The following is a 20,220-nucleotide window of genomic DNA, read 5'->3' on the forward strand; positions in this document are numbered from 1 at the left end:
TAGATAATTGTTTCTTATATTCAGGATTGAAAATAGTATTATTCTAAGACAAAAAGCTGTTCATAGCAAAATTATGCGACTTCTGCAGCCAAGGGGTTCAACTCTTCTTTCTTTTATCAATTGAATGACTCCTTATATACAAGGTGAAGATGCTGATATCTAAAGGCTGTATACATGTCTCAAAATATGTAATCATAAATTTACAATTACCTCCTCAATCAATTCACCTAAAACTAGGTTCTCTACTTCATTGACAACTTGCTCAGCTTCATCTGCGGAAAATCCATGCCTCCAACCCCAGTTCCATATTCCGTTTATCAGTCCATTGTTGCTCTTTATATCTCTCTCCATCATTGCATAGATATTATCTGAAGCTAGTTTTTCACTGTAAGATGTTAGATGCTCAATGGCACTATAGACTTCATCAACCAACCTCCCTAAAGAGATGTGATATCTTGAATGCCCTGCACAAGTTAGCAACAAAGGGTGAACTGCTTGTGTCCCCTGAAGGCTTTTTCGCTCAGTGAGTTCATTTGCACAATCTAAATAAAGTCTGAGATTGGCTATTTCCTTAGTTTTACTTCTTGGTAGGATCTTGGGACAGTCAACATCAAGATTGAGGAGCTCTTCTGCATGTCCAATAAATGACTGACTAGTTAGAAGCAAATATTTTAGCTCAGAACTGTCTTTGTCAGGCTCACGATCGGTTTCACTGATATTGGTGATGCTATGAGCTTCCTCAGCAGGGATAGAATCATTTTCATGTTCAGACTTAAGCATCAAAATATCATCACTTGAAGAACCCTGGCTTTGCTCACAAATTTCTGCAATATATCAAAAGGAAGATATATAAGTTATGTAAAGATATACCTGCTATGTCATGATTCATGAAGAAAATTATGATTTAGTTGAGTTTTATATCCATGCACTCTTGGTGCAAAAAAAAATACACTATAGAAATCATGGTAGGTATGACTTTTAAGGTAGTTATTGTACAGGCCAATAAACTTACCATCGATGTATAGACTATAGACGATTTTCTCTTTATATATGAGCTGTTTATCCATACTTTTTTTTCTCAAAAACATTACATGCATAACCTCTCATCATGTAATCATTTAATATGTGGCACTAATGATGCTAACTTGAGAGAAATTTACCTCTAATCTTATTTGCAGATGCATCTACTTCTTCATGCTCCACCGCAAGATCATCTGTTATTGTAGTGATTATTCTAATCTCAGGGCAATCATCTTTACAAGAAACATCAAGACTATCTGCTTCTTCTGGTCCTAACTGTTCATCCCGTTCAGAAGAATAATGAATTAAAATTCAGATTTAAGGCCTTCATTCATGGATTACTAACCCAAACTCAATTTTCTTACAGATGGTTCAATACTGTTACATTCACTAGAGACAAAAAATGAGAGCAAAAGTAAACTTACAACTGGTTTAGCCGCTTCAGGCTCAGCAACAGCAGGCTTTTGCTTCTTCATCTGATTCTTTTTCTGCTCCTTGGAATTGGTATTACTGATCTTTTGACTCTTTGGTTTTGAGATGGTGTTTGAATTTGAAGCAGTGGTCTTCCTGTTGGGAATCTCATTCTTGTCAATTCTGGACCCACTTTGTGGCTTCCTCAACTTTGTACTTGTAGAGCTAATTTCTCCTTGATCTTGAGATTTCGTCACAACTTTGAGTTTTGGAACCTCACCGCGTGGGATAAGGCTTTGTTGTTGTTGTTGTTTGGGTTTTGAAGCCTCCTTTTCTGATAGCTTTTTACTAGTGGTAATGGTCTTTACCTTAGCTTTTTTATCAACAGTTTCATTTACATGTGATTTGTGACTGACATGACTATGCAGTTTTACCTTACCTCCTGGAGCTTTCTCATTTTCAATAGGCTTGATTTCTTTTTCCTTCAGCTCCACAACCTCGCTGAGGAGCTTAGTTCTTTCCTCTTTGGCAAGCCTTTTGGATACATGTTCTTCCATTTTCTTTCCCATGTTGGTGGTTGAGCCTTCTCTGTGTTGGAATACTTTGGAAGGGACAAATTTTGCTTTTAGATTTCTAAGGGATAACTCTTCTGGAGGAACAACATGCTCATAACTTTTCACACATTCTCGATATGGAGTACACCGAGGTTTCATAAGTACAATGGGAGGTAAATCACCAAAATGTTTGTAATGTGGATCAATGGAATGATGGACCTGAACCTTAGGCTCTCTGACAGGACTCTTTAAAAGTCCATTGAAATGAGTAGTCTCAAGAATTTCCTTCAAGGTCATCTTATGTTCTAGATTAACCTTCCCAACATTTTTTCTTACCTTAGGCATATCTATGTCAGATACAGGCCTCTTGTGATTCAGAATCTTTGGACTCTCCAACTGTTTCTGTATAACAGCTGGAAATGATCTTGAAGAGGCTTCTTCCAAACCCATCAGCTTGGCAACCAGATTGGATCCTCTTTCTCTCCTTGAAGTTGTTGGTGAGAACGAAGAAGAATCAGAAAGCCTATCATTCCAAGCCACAGAAGACTGGCTTGAGTTTGTAGAGCGGAATGTGGATGCTGAATCCAACCCTTCAGTGGTTGTGAACAAATTTTGCCTAACCAGGCTCTCTTTGATCACTTTCTTAAGCTCCTCATTGCAACTACTTGAAGAACCATCAGCTGAAGGCCAACGCCTTTGGAACCCCATTGGATAACTCTGTTCACCAAAATGATCACAATGTGTAGTTCTATCAATCACCTTGGCATCAAATTTGCCTCTTTCCGGTTTTTCATTTTGTCTTCTCTTCAAACTAGCCATGTGTTGTGAAGCCTCTTGCACCTTCCGAAGCATTAGTAGAGACTCTTGCAGGTCAAGAGCCCCTTTTAGCAAATCTTTTGCTATATCTTCAGACCTTCCATCATACCTAAGACCCCTAGACCATGAATCAATCATGTTGTTCAACCTTTGAGCCCCTCTGGATACCTCCATGAGCTGCAAGGATGATGGATCAAAAGACCTTTCTGTAGATCCTTTTGAAACCTTCTCTTCTTTGTCTTGTTTGTTTGCCAAGGATGTCTCAGCCGGCCTCCTATTTTTTGTCTTTTCCTTCATTTTCTGAGAACTGGTTCTGTATTTCCTTATTGCCCCACACTCAACAACCCCTTTTGGATCATCACATGTCATGAATGGTCTATACATGACTGAGTCTTGAGGGGGATATTCTGTCACAGAAATTTCATCAACAAACTGGGAGGCTAGTAATATTCTAACAACCAAAACAAATGCCAATTGTTATTAAAATGTCACAGAAGACTTACATGGTCTTGTCCTCTAGGATCTCACAGTTTGTCTACATCAGACAAAAATAAGGCTTTTTTGTTGTCCCACTGAAACATGTCCAATTAATTAATTAGTCCTCATCAAAACAACAATTCTAGCAAAACAAAGCAGGTAGATCAACATAGAAACAAACAAACGGTCTCGATCATTAGCACACTCGAATATTGAAAATTAAACTATTTGCACATGTTTCTAATTGGATTCATGAAGCAAGCACAGAAAGAGAGTTGGAGATCTGTAAGTAATTCTCCACCGAAATCAGAATGGACCCAACTTTGAAATGATGCCAAAAACTCTAACTTTAATCACTCATAATCATAATTTTCACTAATCCAATGGCAAGCTTAAATATTTTTGTGATTCATACTCCATTTTTTCTTCTCAAGATTAATAAAAAAATACACTTTTTTTTTGTTTCTCCTCAGAGTTGATGATGTAACAAAACATTCACCATCCCCAGTTTTCATCCTCAAAACTCACAACAAAGAAGTAAAAAAATGCAACAGTTGAATCCAAAAATAAGTAAGAATTCATGGTTTCATGCTACACTTACCCTTGATTTTGTTTCAACTGTTCATCACTATCAGCAGCACCAATCCCAAACCCAGATGAGAAACTCATGAAAAACAAAGAAAACATTAAGAAAAAACAGAAGTTACATTTACGGTGAGGAAGCCAGGAAGGTTTAGAGAAGCTTCATCCAAGGGAATGAGGTGCAAGAAGGAGACTCAGATCCACATAGGAGAAACAAAACAGTTAAGTGGGAGCATTGACTTTGTGATTGTGAGAAGGGTAGATAGATAGTAGTAACATTGAGCTTCCAAAAAAAAATAAAAATTGTGTGTGTGTGTGTTTCTGCTTAGAGTCTTAGTATTGTTCAAAGGATTTTGTTTTGAGACAAGAAAATCACTGAAAGATTATGATGTGAAAAATGGCAGCAAATGGCTTTGGTAGTACACAATGGTTGCAGAGTGCCAAAGAAGCAAAGCAAAACCTGTTTCAAAAGCACCCGGGTCAGACAGTCACAGAGTGGAAAAATGGCTCCACGCAAACCAGTTGATGAAAACAAAAAAAAAATTGGTACTTCTTTTTCTTCTAAAGTTATCATGTCATTATTATTATTTTAAAAATCAAATTACCACAAAAAGGGTGTTTTTATGAGGCACTTTTTGAAAATGAATTAATTAATAAATAATGTAGTTAGAAACCTGGTCTTCACGGCACTTTACTGTTATGAAGATTGAGATTGGTCAGCTAGGGGCCATTGATTAAGGTTAAATTCGTTATCTGCTGTCATACGTAAATGATTGGCTTTATAATATGACATTTTTTTTTATTAATGAGATTATAGTAATATGACATCTGAAGCATGCTAAATGCTAGCATAGTGCATACGGTATTCATATATTAATAAAATGTTTTTGATATACTGTGAATTATTGAATAGAAGGAATTATTGAACCTTGCCTCCTACTTCTTATTTCTTATTTCTTTATTTTATGTGAATCGAAGGTTTTATTATTATCTTTTGTCGCGTAGCTTGACATAAAAAAAGTGTCTTAAAATACTGCAGATGCAGATAATAATTGATACAAACGACAATATAAAAAAAAACTAGGAAATGAGCAATCCATCTTAACCTAATTAATAATTATTACTAGTTTTACTAAGTTGTGTTTATCTTGGTATTGAAAAATAAATTATCATTATTCTTAATGAAATGTATAAGTTTTAATGAAATATATAAGTATCCATTAGATGGAAACTAAGAATAACCATTAAGTATTGAAATCTATTTAAAAGTAACATACATGGACTTAGTAATCGAACTCTTAATCGCATTAGTTAAAATTCATATATATATATATATATATATATATATATATATATATATATATATATATATATATATATATATATCAATTGCATTTAATGATTTAGATTTATTTAACTTTAAATAAGAGTCACAAATGTTACATATTAATGTGACTTTTTTTATTGGTCACCACATATCAACGTGAGTTGAAATATAGTTTAAACTTTTAAGTTGTTTTAAAATTAAAATTTGAATAAAACACAAATCCGCCAGCAGATTCTTAAAAATTATGAAATGTCTTTAGAGAGGGAAACAAGTTGCTGATTTTCTTGCAAAAATATGGTCTTCAATCTAGTTATGTGATAATAGTGTTTGATCAAGCTCCTAGTTTTATTCAATATATAATCTCTGATTTTGGTTTTTAGCCCCTTTGTATCACTAATCAAATCCTTCTTGATTGTAACATTTTTTAATTAATTTTATTATAATTATTTTTTATTGAATTTTTTAGTCACTGGTTACATATATATGTGTGTGTGATAAACATAATTCGTGTGTAATAAGTAAATATAAAAAGAAAAGTATTATAATTGTTAAAACTTTCTGTTGTTAGTCAAATGCTTGTCTGGGTGAATTCTTAATTACTAAAGATCCACTTGTCCCTACGCGGCAACTAAAGTCTAAATTTGCCGGCATATAACTCCATCTGCTAACCAAATTCTCAAGATTTAATGCTAATATGAAGGAATTATTTGTATTAAATTTTTTGACTTATGGTCTCAATCTCAATCATCCTATGAAAACTAGTTTTCCATCGGTAAATTTGGAGAAATGTTTTTTTTTTTTTTTATACTTTTGTAACATTTCCTTTCTCACATTTGATTTAATTTTTTTATCTTGCATCCCCAAAACTTACATCAATTAATATGATGTTGTTCTAGTTTAACGGACTAATAGTTTCAAGTTTAATTATAGATATGCAATTATTTTCTTTCTTATATAAAAAATACTAATAATTAATTTTCATTAGTAAACACATAAATATGTAAATGTACTAAATATTTTAAAGGAATAGTTTTATTGTTGCAAAAATTTTATTGTTTATAATAATTTTATTCGGTTCAAGTAGAATTATCTTTGGTAGAGGAGGATACATTATGTATCATAAAAAAAACTTTTTTCTGTAAACTTTATAATTTGTAATTCAAAAAAACAAATTTAAGAAAAATAAAACATAAAAGAGGACTGAAAAACTTGTGCGTAGACCTGTTTTTGTTTGACAAAGGCTTGATGAGGGCATTTGGTTCACCGAACCGAAAGCAAACCAATCCATTAATTCATTGTTCACACACCTCATATGAACCTTTGTACCACTTATAATAATATTCATTAAAGGTGAAGTGTTACTACTAAGTACTAAGTATTGTATTAGTTGAAAGACATATAACCCCACCCACATCTTTAATGTTGAAAAATTCCTAATTGCATGTTGTCATGCACAGTGATTCATACCTATAAAATTGTTTCGTCATTTTGCAGAGCATATATATTAAAATAATAAGTAATGACAAGTAGCTAAATCAACCAACCAAAAGTCCCTAAATAATTAACAACATACCACGGGAAATTTGCCGGCAAGTAATACTGTACAATTTTTACAAAATAATACAAAAGAAACATTTAATCAAAACATTAATTTAGTATATTGCATTTTTACATTAGTGACCACAATACATGTCTGGTTTCAATTAATAAACACATGTATGTAATATTTTTCGTGTCAAATTCTTTACATATATAAAGACGTTGAAGCTTTATTATAAATTAGCTTTAGTGTGATGCATGTTAATCTTTCACTAGAATTGTATCAAAATTCAAACACACAGTTATTCTAAATTTGAAAAATCCATATAAACACCTTATTAGTATACGTTTACTAATAAAACTTAGTCTAATCCAATGTATTCAATATCATAAGAAACCATAGAAAATAAATAAGAGAAAGTTTTTTTTTGTTAAAAAAAAAGTTTTACATTTTCATACAAAAAACTCTAATTACCACCAGGTTTTGTTTCCCTAAATAAGTCACTATCTACAATCAATTCGAAGTTTTCACCCTTCGACTGAACTTCACCTGTATTTTACACCTGTCAGTTGGTACCCTCAAGGCTCAAACAAGCTATTCAAATGGCTATTTTTTTTTTAAATTCAGTCACAGGACTCTTGTTGTATTTCACAACTCTGCACTTGGTCCCTATAATAAATGTAACTGAATCTCACCAGTTTTTTTTTCCTTGTTTGGTTGTAAATTTGAATTGAAGACAGTGTTTGTTATTTTAAAAAAGGGTACAACTTAGAGTTCAATGCTCCGGTACTCTTAAGCAAGACACTTAAACCGACAAACTGAGCTCAGAATTATGGTAGTTGCAATTCAATAATCGTCTATACCTAATTAATTATTATTTATTCAAGCATCAAAGTACTTTTTTTTTCGTAAAACTTAAAAAAAATTAATTTACTATTGAAACCTCACTACACCGTAAGGCCCCTAATAAAGATATAAAAATCCAAATTAACAAGAGTATTTGTAAAATAATATTAATATTAATAAAAGAACATCTTGGTACTAAAGAGTGATTAGTCCGAGTAGCAATAAAGTGGATTTGTTTAAGCAATTGATCAACATATGAATTGTAAAAAACAATAAAGTAGTTGAAAGGAAGGCCAGTGTCTTCAATTCTCTGAAGGGGTTAGTCACAGTGAACAATTGCATATACTCTTTACAAACATATGCATAAATAAATAAAAAACAAAAACATCTCGATTATCTAAATAAGATTACAAATTTACCACTAATAAATGGTATCAATTATGTTATCCCAAGGCAATATTTTAAGAAAGTGTTTGCACTTCCCGCCTCATGAACGGACATTGTTTTATAAAAGCAAAAATTACAGCGATGGGGAAAAAGTGACTGTAATTGCAACTGAAATGGATTTAGACAAACAAGGAAAACAAAAATTGACGTGTAAGCTTGGCCCATTCCTCAATTATGGTGTTCAATACTAAAATGAGTGTAGCCTTTTCGCTACTAAATACAACCACTTTTTTCTGCTTTACACTGTTAACTTTTCCTTATCAAACCCCCATCATCTAATTCAAAATTTTCATGTTCTGTCTACTTCTGGCGGTTAAGCAAATGGAGTGAAAGCATGAAAGAGGAAAGTATCTTTAATTTTAAATTTGTGGTTAATTAAATGTTACCAATATGATATCATGGATTTTAGCAAATACGTATCTCAGTGTGACAATCAAGACAAAAGGAAGACTAGTGTAGTGGGTAGTATAGTATATAGATGGGTCACAACACAATAGCTAATTAGCTACCAACCCCTTTCATTAAATAATTTCAGAATAAACAAAGCAATTCTCTTTTGATGTCCAAAGTTTCTCTCACATCTATAGAAAAACGCCTTCAAAATCCCTATCTACAAAATTTGAAATTTAAATTTAGAAGAAGGATAGGTGGTAACATTTGCCATGCAATGTGTTGAGTACCATTGTGTCTTGTCAAATGGAGCTTGTGCAGAGATGCTGCATGAAATACATTTGCATGAATTTGTTTGTTTGACTCAAAAATTATAATATGGGACAAGGGGCAAGCAGGCAAGTGTGCATGATCAAAGAGACAAATAAGAATAATTTCAAAATAAAATAAAAAATTATACTTCCTCTCTTCCATTATACTTGTCATCCTAAATTATTTTATGGAAATTAAGAAAAATTAATAAATAAAAAGAGAATAATAATTTTATAAAATTAATTTTATTATCATTAATTTATTTTTATAAGTAAAAAATAATTAATAATATATTAAAAAAATAAAATAATTATTATTTTAAAATAATTTTTTTTATCTTGTTAGATAATTATTATGAGAGGAAGGGAACAGTGAAAAAGAATGTTTAAAAACTCTTAACTGGATTGAATGATGGTGAACACGGATTCTCATACACATGGTCCCACTCGCACAAAGAAAAAACAATAAAAAGCCAGCTTCTGCTGCTCCTTGTATTTTTGTGACCCATGATGAGTGTTGGAATGAGACATCTTGGTATCTAGCTTGTCCACTCAATGCTCGATTTGATACTTTTGTAGGCTTTCATTGTTTTTATGTAAGTGTATGGATATGTTACATAATGTATGCATTTATGAAATTTATTGTTAATTACATAATTAAATTATTAATTTGGAGCTCCGTCTTTCCATGAGGCAGCATGTGAATCATATAAGGGAAATGATTTAAAATTGTAAAATAATCATGGGTAATTAAGATAATGATAGTCAGAGAGGTTTAGGAATTTCACTGCTGATCATTAAAGCCAAACAAGGTGGTTGTTAATAAGTCAATAATGATTGTTTAATATTTTTGTTGTGGCTATCCTTAGTTCAATGGCTAAAGGTTGGCCAATGACCAATGCTTTGTGTAAAAACTTAGAACAACTGTAACTTGTAAACTTATTGAATAAGACGTACTATTGCTAAATTCAACGGTTGATTCCCCACTTATAGCTTTCCCTGAATTCTGGCTTAGAAGGAGCGTGGAGGGGACAGGCAGTGTAGGTTATGGTTGAGGAGTTTGATTTTGATATAAGAATTATAAAGTCTTGGGCAAATAAATAAATAACAACAGTGTCGTAAGAATAGAAGGGTTGATATAAGAATTATAAAGTCTTGGACGATACAATCTAGTCTACACTATTATGCTTGATCATGTGGATGCAATCTAGTCTACACCCACCCTGTATTTTGGGCCTATACAAAGTCCAATAGCCTAACAATGAGAGTTACTATTGGCCCCATTGTCATAGCTAATGGCCTCTACTAACACCTTTTTTTTTTCTTTCAAAAAATGTCCTTTGCACAAAAACACAATTTCGTTGTATAACTGTATAACAAAATCATGTTTCTATGTAATGGAGGGTGCAAATAAAAAATACACAACAGAAACATGATTTCCTGATACAGTTATATAACAAAATCATGTTTCTGTTATATTAAAGGGGTAAAAAAAGTAACAACAAAAATACAATTTTGTGGTATAACTATACAACATAATCATGTTTTCTCTGTTCATTAGAAGAGGTGTTGAAAAAATGAACAACAAAAATATGATTTTGTTATATTGTTTCAACATAATTATATTTCCGTTGTTATTTCAATGGCAGTGGTGTGTGGTGTGGACAAAGTTATAGAGGTGGCTTTGCGATGGCACGATGGTGGTTGGATCGTGGTAAAGGGGGTCGTGCGCACAAGGGAAGGGGAAAGAATGTAACAACCCTGCCCCCCCTCATCGCTATGATATTATTATTCTAAACCGTGTAAATTTTAATTTTTTTATGAAAACTCTGTTAATTTGTTTATAAAAAATGAGAATAAATTTTTCGCGATATACGTTCATCAAACAACGCACAAATACTTAAATGAATATATATAAATATATTAACTTAGTACTCATCATTCATATGAAGGAAGGCAAATTAGTTCATACATATAATTAAATTTATAATTTACATCCTTAATTCAAAAAGAATTATAAAATAAGTTACAGAGGAGTTGATTAACAAAATACAACTCTCTCGCAAAATAATTCCAACATCATCATGTCAACGTGATAGTTCCAACAAAAGAATCTCACTCCTCGTAATCTACTACTGTCCACATGCTCCTACGAATGAAGGTTCACGATCATCATGGGTATCAATCACACAGTACAAAAATTGCAAGGGTGAATTTATTACAAAAGAAATCGATAATTATCAAATAATCATCATTAGTAAGAGAAAAAACAAGTACCATGTTTGATACACAATTATCAATCAATACAACATATACTTAATAATAACTATTCATCAACTTTTCCACAATTCCAATAAATCATGTTCAGTATGATACATGCACTTGACCTCAACTTTCAAATGCAATGTAGTACCATTCGTCAACGTGTTCATATGTCACTCTCACTTAGGAATATTAGGCATCAAGTGTTGAAGTCACCTTGTTGTGCATAGACAACTCACCCTCCCTCCCGCTCATGGTGATCAACCTGAGTCTCAAGGGAGTTCCAAACTGAGTGGCATGCCCCCTAGTATAAGCATTTCCCCTCATGAGAAACTACAAGTACTTACTGATAAAGTTTATACTATTTCCATTCAGTATGAAGTATGAAACATGGGCATCATCAATGCACTAACCATGGATAATTAAAGATTATAAGTCATCCCCATCTAGAAATGCTTAAAACTCTTTAACCACTCTATTTTCCCATCAGAAATATCCATTATGGTCACTGCATCCCTCATGTACACACACAACATACATCATCACAATGACATTTCCAACATCAACAACATTTCATCTCAATGTCATTATCAACATCAACATCATCTCATCTCAATGACATTATCATCATCAACATCATCTCATCTCAATGACATTGCCAACATCAATATCATCTAATTTCAATATTATCATCAATAACAACATCATTCTCAAATCAATAATATTACCAATAGCATCATTCTTTATCAATATTATCATCAATAACAACATCATTTCATATCAATATTATCATAAAAACCAACATCGTCTCATATCAATTATTATCATCAATAATAACATCATTTCATATCAATATTATTATAAACACCAATATCGTCTTATATCAATTATTATCATCAATAACAACATCATCAGTAATCACATTCCACACACACATACATATAAATTTCATGCCTGAGATCCACGCTCCCCAGATCTTCAGACATCATAAGTTTAATAAAACGATAGTGTCATTTATCAATAACAGATGTATTGCATCCCATTAGTCGAAAACATTGTTTTTCTTGAAAACTAGCATGCACAGGGACAAAAATTCATTCCCATAATTGGGTTCCCTGACCCCAATTATGGTATCAAAGCCATAAATTATAATAAGTTCTCATCACCTATTGTGAGCTCTCCGTTAGCTCCTCTCTACGTCGCTCAAAGATCTTTCTCATTCACGCTCATCGGTCCAAATGCAGAGTTCTATATACCAAATCAAAGGGAATTTAATATAGATTTAAAAAACAAGGTTAATAATAACATTTGGGATCAATTACCCCTGTCAAAATAAAATGGGCCAAGGGGTGTTTCTGGTTCTACTACAAAGAGACGTCATTTTGAAATTTCAATCACGCCAATGTGACTGAAGTTCAGCGAAGGTCACAAAAATAACATCAATTTTATAAAAAAATATAATTTTTACAACGTCTCATTTTCAAGGGTATTTTAAAGGGAGTGTAAAAAATCCTATTACGGTACCTAAAACACAAGAGACAATAAGAGAAGCTCAAACTAACTAAGAGAAAGACATGGGAGCTTGTCCTCCACCGAATCCTTGAGGTGGATTCTGAGGATTTTGCTCTGATTAAAGCGTTCATCTCCATGTGGTGCGGCTTGTGGTGGGCACCGGTGGTCGTGGGTGGTGGAGAAGGAGTTTCTCTGGTTGTTTGGACAGAGTTTTGAGAGAAAGAGACATGAAATCGTGTTTTTCACGCTGAAGAACATATTTATAGTTTGCAGATCTTGCTTAGCGAACTCATCTCGCTAAGTGGGAATCCACTTTTGGCGCTAAACACAACTTTTCACATTGATTGCAATTCCTCTCGGGTTAGGATTTGTGCTAAGCGCAATATTTCGCGCTTAGCGCAATTCCTCTCGGGTTGGAATTGCGCTTAGCATGCTTCTCACGCTAAGCGATATGTCAAAAAATGTTGTTTTTCAAATCTCAATGGTCAAAATGTGAAGACATGGGTTATGAATCCACAGTCCAAATTTGAAGATGATCCAACGGTTAAAGAGTTCAGGATCGTGGTTTTACCAAAATAAGTTTAGGTAAAACTTGAAATCTCATAATTTCAACCTAAATCAATAAAATTTCACATAATCAATTAACACGAGAAATACATTAAACATCAATTTACAGTTAGTAAAATTTCAGGATGTTACAAGGAGAGTTGGTGGCATGGTACGGCGCCTGGGAAGCGGGAGGAGGGTTGGTGGTGTGAGGTAGGGGAAGGGGGGGAGGGTTGGTGGCGTAGGGGAAAGGGAAAGGGAAGGTTTGCATTGAGGGATATGAGGGTCTTTCTCATATTTGTAGGGGTTATAAACAAATAATTTAGGGCCCAATAGTAATTCCCCTTAACAACTTGTACTGATCCAACAAAAGTGAGAGAGAAAGAATTGGATCTTGCAGACTCATAAGCCCAACCTAATTGAACTTGAAGAGGATGTTTGAAAAGGAGCTGATATTGGCCTATGAAAATTTGCTATTGGCCCCTACTAACACATGACAAAGACCTTAATACCCTTACTAACACCTACCTTTCCCCACCACCCTTTCATCCTTTCCTCTTTCCCTTTTTTCATTCCTTGTGCACAATATTTTTTTCCAGTGTTTGTTAATACAATAGAATCACACTTTTGTTACACAATATTTTTCGCACCCCCACTAGTGCAGCGGAAGTATGTTTCCACTACACAAAATGAAAAATGGTATATTTGAAAATTTTGAATGTTGGTAGGAGCCAATAGTAACTCACTATTTGAAAACTATTAAGTCCTACTACATTAGGCCAATAAAGATAAACAAAAACGTATATAAGTACATTGGAAAAAAGTTTAAAATTGATTTTTGTACCATATTTGATATTGAGTTGAAAAACATTGAGTAGCTTTTGCATTAGTTCAAAAATCTTATCTTTAATATTACTCATAATTTCATTTTATAATAAAAAAATCTAAACATATTTCATTCAAAATTAATTTTATTAATGCTCATCCAAATACACACTTAGGAGTATAAGTAAGAAGATAAAATGTATTTAGACCTATGGATACCTACAAAATATTCACAAATAAATATGATAAATACCCACTTGTTGGGATGAGTTCTGGACATGTACGCAAATTTGAATAGGGTTGGGTGATGTATGAGCACTCTCCCCACACCTTGCCTCACATCTATTTTATTTATATATATATATATATAATAATTTAATTATATATTTTATTAATTATTAATTTAATAACTTTTTTTTGTTAAAGACGAGAGAAAGAATGAAAAACCAAGGCAAAAACAAGAGCGGACTAAAGTAAAGAAACAAGGACCAAGGGGGAAGGGGGAACTTGGCAGTAAAGAAACTAAGGCAAATATTTCTTTGATGAGTTGGCCGTACCAAATCTTATAATATAGAAATGATTTTTTTTTAAACTGAATTGTGTTTTTATTTTAACGTTGAATAGTGTTATAGCATGGTTTAAAATATTTAACGTTGAAAGGCTATATTTTGGTTTTAAAATTTGGCAAAATTATAAATTTGGTCTCCCTATTTGTTTCAAATTTATAATTTTAGTCCTTCTATACTTTAATTCATAAATTTAGTCCCCAAGTTTTTGCAATTCCGTTATTTCAGTCTTCAATCCCAAAATTAGACGTTGTCTGTTGCTTGTGACGGTCACACACCGTGCTTTTATTGGACATTGTTGCACCTTAATTGGATGTTAATTTCGTGCACCTAATTAACGTCAACCTCCAATAAAATTACAACATGTGACGATCAATGTCCAATAAAAATGCAACACTTGACTATCAATGTAAGTAATTAATAGTCAATGTCCAATTTCGGGATTGGAGACTGGAATAATAGGATTATAAAAAATAAGGGGACTAAATTCATAAATTAAATTATAGGGGGACCAAATACAAATAGGGGACCAAATTTATAATTTTGCTTAAAAATTTTGTAACAAAAAAGTTTCAATTTGATTTAATGTTTTCAATAGCATTTAAAATGGATTATTTGAATTCATTTAAAATTATGTTTTGATAATTTAAAAGTGAAATTTCAATTTACTTGCAATAATTTCTTTATTAATTTATTGACTTTATATATAAATAAAATGTAAGTAAAAAAATAGAAAATAAAAATATCATATATGTAATAAAGATTAAAGTTGTTACGATTATTCTTTCAAATGCAGATATAGGGCCGGATAGACCCTTCATTCTCATCTCAAAATGTAGGAGTGGTGAGAAAATTAGATTAAATGCATAAAAATTTAGGGTGTGTTTGGTTTACATTTTCATTTTCTGTTTTCATTTCCTGTTTTCATTTTTTGGAAATTGTTTTCATTTTCAAAAGATTAGAATTCTGAAAATATGTTTGGTTTGACTTCTTATTTTTTGTTTTCATGAAATAAAAATACTGAAAATGTATGATATATTGATTTCTTGTCTTTTTGTATTTTTAGATTTGCTTAAAATTACAATTCATTGCCACAACAATTTTATTTTACTCGAAATGAGGTTTCTGTTTTCAACTAAAAACGAGATTTTATTATTTTCATTTTCTTGTTGTTTCCTATTTTCATTTTCACTGAAAATATTTTTAGAAATCCAACCAAACATATTTTCATCATCATTTTCTGTTTTTAGTGAAAATGAAAACAGAAAACAACTAAACCAAACATTCCCTTAAGTTCTATTTTCATTACTATACAAATTAAATGCATGAGAATTTGAGTTTGATTTTCATTCATAAAAAAAAAAAAAATGTTAGTTGTCATAAGTCCGGAGGTATTTTGTTTTTTTTACTACCACCAAAGTCCAAAACGCACAATATTATAACAAGTAATGATATTTCACAAAAAATATGACCTTGTTGTAAATAGTTATCTCACACTACTTTCTCTTTTCTTCCTATCTCTCTCGTTTATGTAGAAAATAGACATCACACACATACCACTATGGTTTATGAAAAATGCGTAAGAATTAGGATCAGGGATTTACATTAAACTGTTTCCCACCTAGCTAGGATTGCTCTATTCTAATTATAGTCACCTCATCTCGTGGCTCTCCGGAAATTAATCCAAATTTGATTTCAAATTAACAGAAAACATGGCAACCATTAAATGCAGCTGTCTATATTTCATTCTCCATTCACTCATTCATTTTCTTTTCCTTCAATCTGTTTTTACATTTTTTGCATTGGTTATCATGATAAGTCGTGTCTAGAATCAAGAAAAGGGGTGGTAGAGAAATAGCGGGTGGAGAAAACTGCTATAGTTAGATTTATAATTTTCCTTGTCATTTATGGTAATCAATGGCAAGCATTAACCTCTCATCCATTCATTCATAAAACAAACTCAACAGATTACTGCCCTCAAACCAACCCTACTATTTTCTGCTTCAAACATGCACCACAATTCATTGAAACAACATTAAGTTATTCATTTTCTCCTATACTTTTTGCTGACATTCTTTAACATCTCTTTTTGATTGAAGGGTTCTCTTTTGTTTCCCTTCTTTCTGTTCTCTCTCATTGAACAAATAGTACTTTAAAAAAAATCAAGAAGAGGGAACCCAACAAACATATCTTCAAGGCCAACATTTCAACACCCAATTACTTGTTCCTTTGTTTTTTTATAAAACAAAGGTGACAGTGTGACAATCTAAGTTGGTTTAATCAACGATGGTTCGAGCTTTTCATCGCCAAATTAGCATGCAGAAGTCTAAGTCTTTTCATTTCAGGAAGATGTTTGAGATCCCAGGGAAACATATCCACGGTTTATTTGATAAAGATCATGATGAAGCAGGTGAAAGTGATAGTAAGATTTACTCAAAAAGCTTTGAGTCTAGAAGCTCACTTGATCAGCAATTTGAAATTCAGCTCAATAGTGATCATAGTCCAGCAGCAAGCTTGGGTATTGAAGCACCTAGAATGCCTCCCAAGCCACCAACTGGTATATTTGTTCTTTAAATTTTAAGCCAAGTCATGATTGTGTCTAGATTTCAGATTGCACTTAAATTAGTCTGATCACCCCCTCAAAGTGATGAAATAAGATCATAAACTGTTTCTTAGTAGTTAGTAGAAGATCATCAATAACACTAAGCACAAAATGCTAAAAAAACACCTTTTGTGCTTTTATTTCAGAAGCTGACTTGATGAAGGAAAGGTTTGCTAAGCTGCTTTTAGGAGAAGACATGTCTGGTGCAGGGAATGGTGTTTCTTCAGCATTGGCTTTGTCAAATGCCATAACAAACCTGGCTGGTATATACCCTTTTTTTCTCTCCAATCTATGTGTGCCAATTGACTATTCTATTGCTACTGCTAGCTTGTAAAGGGATTGAAATGGTTTCCTCTTTTTGGAAGAGAAAGTGTGATTTCAATCATGGGGCTTGATTTCTATAAAATTAATAGATAGTGTAGTCATCTCAATTCAAATTCAAGCACATGCATATTATAACTGTGACTAACTGAAATGTGATCTCTCAAGTCTCAATGAAATTTCCATTCAATAATTTGTTTCCTGATTCAATGCAGCATCTGTTTTCGGAGAACAATCAAAGCTGGAGCCAATGTCCTCAGAAAGAAAGGCCAGGTGGAGAAAAGAAATTGAGTGGCTTCTATCTGTAACTGATTATATTGTTGAATTTGCTCCATCACAACAGATAGCTAAGGATGGAACAAGCATGGAGGTATGCAACCTTGTATAACTATAAATGAGAGGTCCAAAAATCTTGGTTTCATTTTTGTCATACATACAAAGTAATATGATCTGACATTATGTAGATCATGACTACACGGCAACGAACTGATCTGCTCATGAACATCCCCGCCTTGCGAAAGCTTGATGCAATGCTCATTGTAAGTAGCTAAATCTTATCTGAATCACTATTATTCAAATGACTTCATTTCAGCCACTGTGGACTAACCAGATAGCCAATGGAACAGGACACGTTAGACAACTTTAGAGATCAAAATGAGTTCTGGTATGTCTCTAAAAATGATGAGAATTCTGAGGATAACACTAACAGCCAAAGGAAGAGTGACAAATGGTGGCTACCAACAGTTAAAGTTCCCCCAACAGGGATGTCAGAACCGGCCGGAAAATGGATACAGTTCCAGAAGGACAATGTCAACCAAGTGCTTAAAGCAGCCATGGCAATAAATGCTCAAATACTATCAGAAATGGAGATCCCTGAAAATTACATTGAATCTCTCCCCAAGGTAGTACAGGGCCAGTTTGTCACAGATTAAAAAATAAGTGATTCTGATGTAAAATTATTCAGTGTTAAGTTTTTTAGAGATTTTTTTTTTAAAAAGCACAAGTTAATTTATTACTTTTTTTAAAAGAAAAAACTGATTTTATGAGAAAATATTCAAAATAGCTTCTGATTTTAGATTCTTTTCAGCTTCTTAATTTTTTTTTAAATAGAAGTGATCTCTTTTACAAAAAAAAAAATGCTGTAACGAATGAACCCATTAGACCAAAACTAAGGATTTCTAATTGGCTTAATCACGTCTTTGGCAGAATGGTAGAGAAAGCCTTGGTGAATCAGTCTATAAGAGCATTACAGTGGAATACTTTGATCCTGGGCAATTTCTCTCAACAATGGACATGTCCACAGAGCATAAGGTGCTTGACCTCAAGAATAGGATTGAAGCTTCCATAGTGATATGGAGAAGGAAGATGACCAATAAGGATAGTAAGTCTGCGTGGAGTTCGGCAGTGAGCATTGAGAAGAGGGAACTCTTTGAGGAGAGAGCTGAGACAATATTGCTGATGCTCAAACATCAGTTCCCAGGACTTCCACAATCTTCACTTGACATTAGCAAAATCCAATACAACAAGGTGAAAACAACTTTGCAACTAGTTTGTTTGTTCATGTTATATTAATTATTACTCCCTTTATTCTTAATTATAAGACATAGTTGACTAGTTTATCCTTATTAAGAAAATTGGTTAATTTAGTTATTAGCATTAAAATTGTTTATAATTATAATATTTTTCCAAATTTATCCTTAATTTTATTGAGAATCTATTCATCTTCTGCAATTTTCATAGGAGAGAGAAAGAGACAATTCATGATATTTTAGTCAAAAATTAATAAATGCAGAGATGAAATGAAGTCTTATTATAATCAAGAACAAAAAATTTGTTGACTATGTCTTGTAAATAGGGATAGAGGGAGTATATGTCTTCAAATTAGACGTTCACTAACAAAATTTGAATGCTTCCAAAATGAGCACAGGATGTTGGACAAGCTATTCTAGAGAGCTACTCAAGAGTAATAGAAAGCCTGGCTTACACAGTTATGTCAAGGATTGATGATGTCTTGTACGCTGATTCGGTGACAAAGAACCCTTCATTGGCAGTGAGCAGCAGAAGATATTCATTGGATTCTTCACCGGCGGCAACTGAGCAGACGTCCCCAAACTCTGAGGATGAGAATAGCTACTTACAATCTTCAGAGACACCTCCTTCAATGACTCTCTCAGATTTCATGGGTTGGAGTTCTACCAAGGGGGGGAGTGACATAAAGAATACTAATTCCACAAGAGACATAGAAGATACTAATTCCACAGGAGACATAGAAGAGTACGTGAAAGAAAAAGATGAAAAGAGTATAACTAAATCTCCAAAACTTACAACCCCATCGAAATCTTACTATTTGGAGAAGCTTGAGTACTTGAATGCTTTAAAAAGTCCCATAGCTCGACATTAATATCGATAACAAAATAGGGAAGGAGAAAAAGATTGGAGCACATAAAAAAGGAAGTTACAATGCACATGTAAACACCCATTGAGGCATTGGTTATGTTGGAGAGGACCCTACTTGATTAGAAACTCTTCTGTTCCGATCCCTTCCTTCCATGGAAAGGGAAGTTTGTATATAATTATGTATTGGGTCTTATGCTTCTTACTGAAACCACCTTGTACATTATGTCATACAGACTTAGATTGTGTAATTGCTGGACTGATTGTAAATTCTTTATTTCTTCACTTCAAATTTCAAAATAGTGGAAGATTGATAGTCCTGGTAAAATCGTTGTTGAAATCTTCTCCCTTTCTTTTTAAGCTCATTGGTTGCACTTGGAACCCAATTTGCCGGCTGTTGGTACCTCAAGTCTGCTCAGTTCAAAAGTTTTAAGTTCAATGAGTATGAACATTCACATGTGCTAAATCTAA

General features: G+C 32.9%; 2 protein-coding genes across 3 annotated transcripts; one reads left to right on the forward strand and one right to left on the reverse strand.

Annotated features, from left to right (window-relative positions):
• Positions 1-26: 26 nt before the first annotated feature.
• Positions 27-4,400, reverse strand: LOC114418549. Of its 2 annotated transcripts, none has more exons than XM_028383966.1 (5): positions 3,986-4,400; positions 3,305-3,373; positions 1,446-3,208; positions 1,161-1,296; positions 27-824 (listed from the first exon to the last, which is right to left on the reverse strand). In XM_028383966.1, the coding sequence occupies exons 3-5, from the start codon at positions 3,183-3,185 to the stop codon at positions 193-195; spliced, it is 2,508 nt and encodes an 835-aa protein (XP_028239767.1). In that variant the 5' UTR covers positions 3,186-3,208; positions 3,305-3,373; positions 3,986-4,400; the 3' UTR covers positions 27-192. The 2 variants fall into 2 exon arrangements, with proteins under 2 accessions (XP_028239767.1, XP_028239766.1); XM_028383965.1 differs by having other exon boundaries at positions 3,880-4,400.
• Positions 4,401-15,960: 11,560 nt separating this feature from the next.
• On the forward strand, positions 15,961-20,063 carry LOC114418550 (rho guanine nucleotide exchange factor 8-like). Its single transcript, XM_028383967.1, has 7 exons — positions 15,961-16,989; positions 17,181-17,297; positions 17,571-17,725; positions 17,820-17,894; positions 17,982-18,257; positions 18,562-18,882; positions 19,283-20,063. The coding sequence occupies exons 1-7, from the start codon at positions 16,719-16,721 to the stop codon at positions 19,754-19,756; spliced, it is 1,689 nt and encodes a 562-aa protein (XP_028239768.1). The 5' UTR covers positions 15,961-16,718; the 3' UTR covers positions 19,757-20,063.
• Positions 20,064-20,220: the final 157 nt, after the last annotated feature.

This window comes from Glycine soja, chromosome 7 (assembly GCF_004193775.1).
Source record: "Glycine soja cultivar W05 chromosome 7, ASM419377v2, whole genome shotgun sequence".
NCBI lineage: Eukaryota > Viridiplantae > Streptophyta > Magnoliopsida > Fabales > Fabaceae > Glycine > Glycine soja.

Coding starts and splice junctions, on each gene's coding strand:
- LOC114418549 (XM_028383966.1), bottom strand. CDS start 3,185: ATGTATAGACCATTCATGACATGTGATGATCCAAAAGGGGTTGTTGAG. Junction 1,297..1,445: donor CTGAAGCGGCTAAACCAGTT/GTAAGTTTACTT, acceptor CGGGATGAACAG/TTAGGACCAGAAGAAGCAGA. Junction 825..1,160: donor ATCTGCAAATAAGATTAGAG/GTAAATTTCTCT, acceptor GATATATTGCAG/AAATTTGTGAGCAAAGCCAG.
- LOC114418550 (XM_028383967.1), top strand. CDS start 16,719: ATGGTTCGAGCTTTTCATCGCCAAATTAGCATGCAGAAGTCTAAGTCT. Junction 17,895..17,981: donor AGCTTGATGCAATGCTCATT/GTAAGTAGCTAA, acceptor CCAATGGAACAG/GACACGTTAGACAACTTTAG. Junction 18,883..19,282: donor GCAAAATCCAATACAACAAG/GTGAAAACAACT, acceptor AAATGAGCACAG/GATGTTGGACAAGCTATTCT.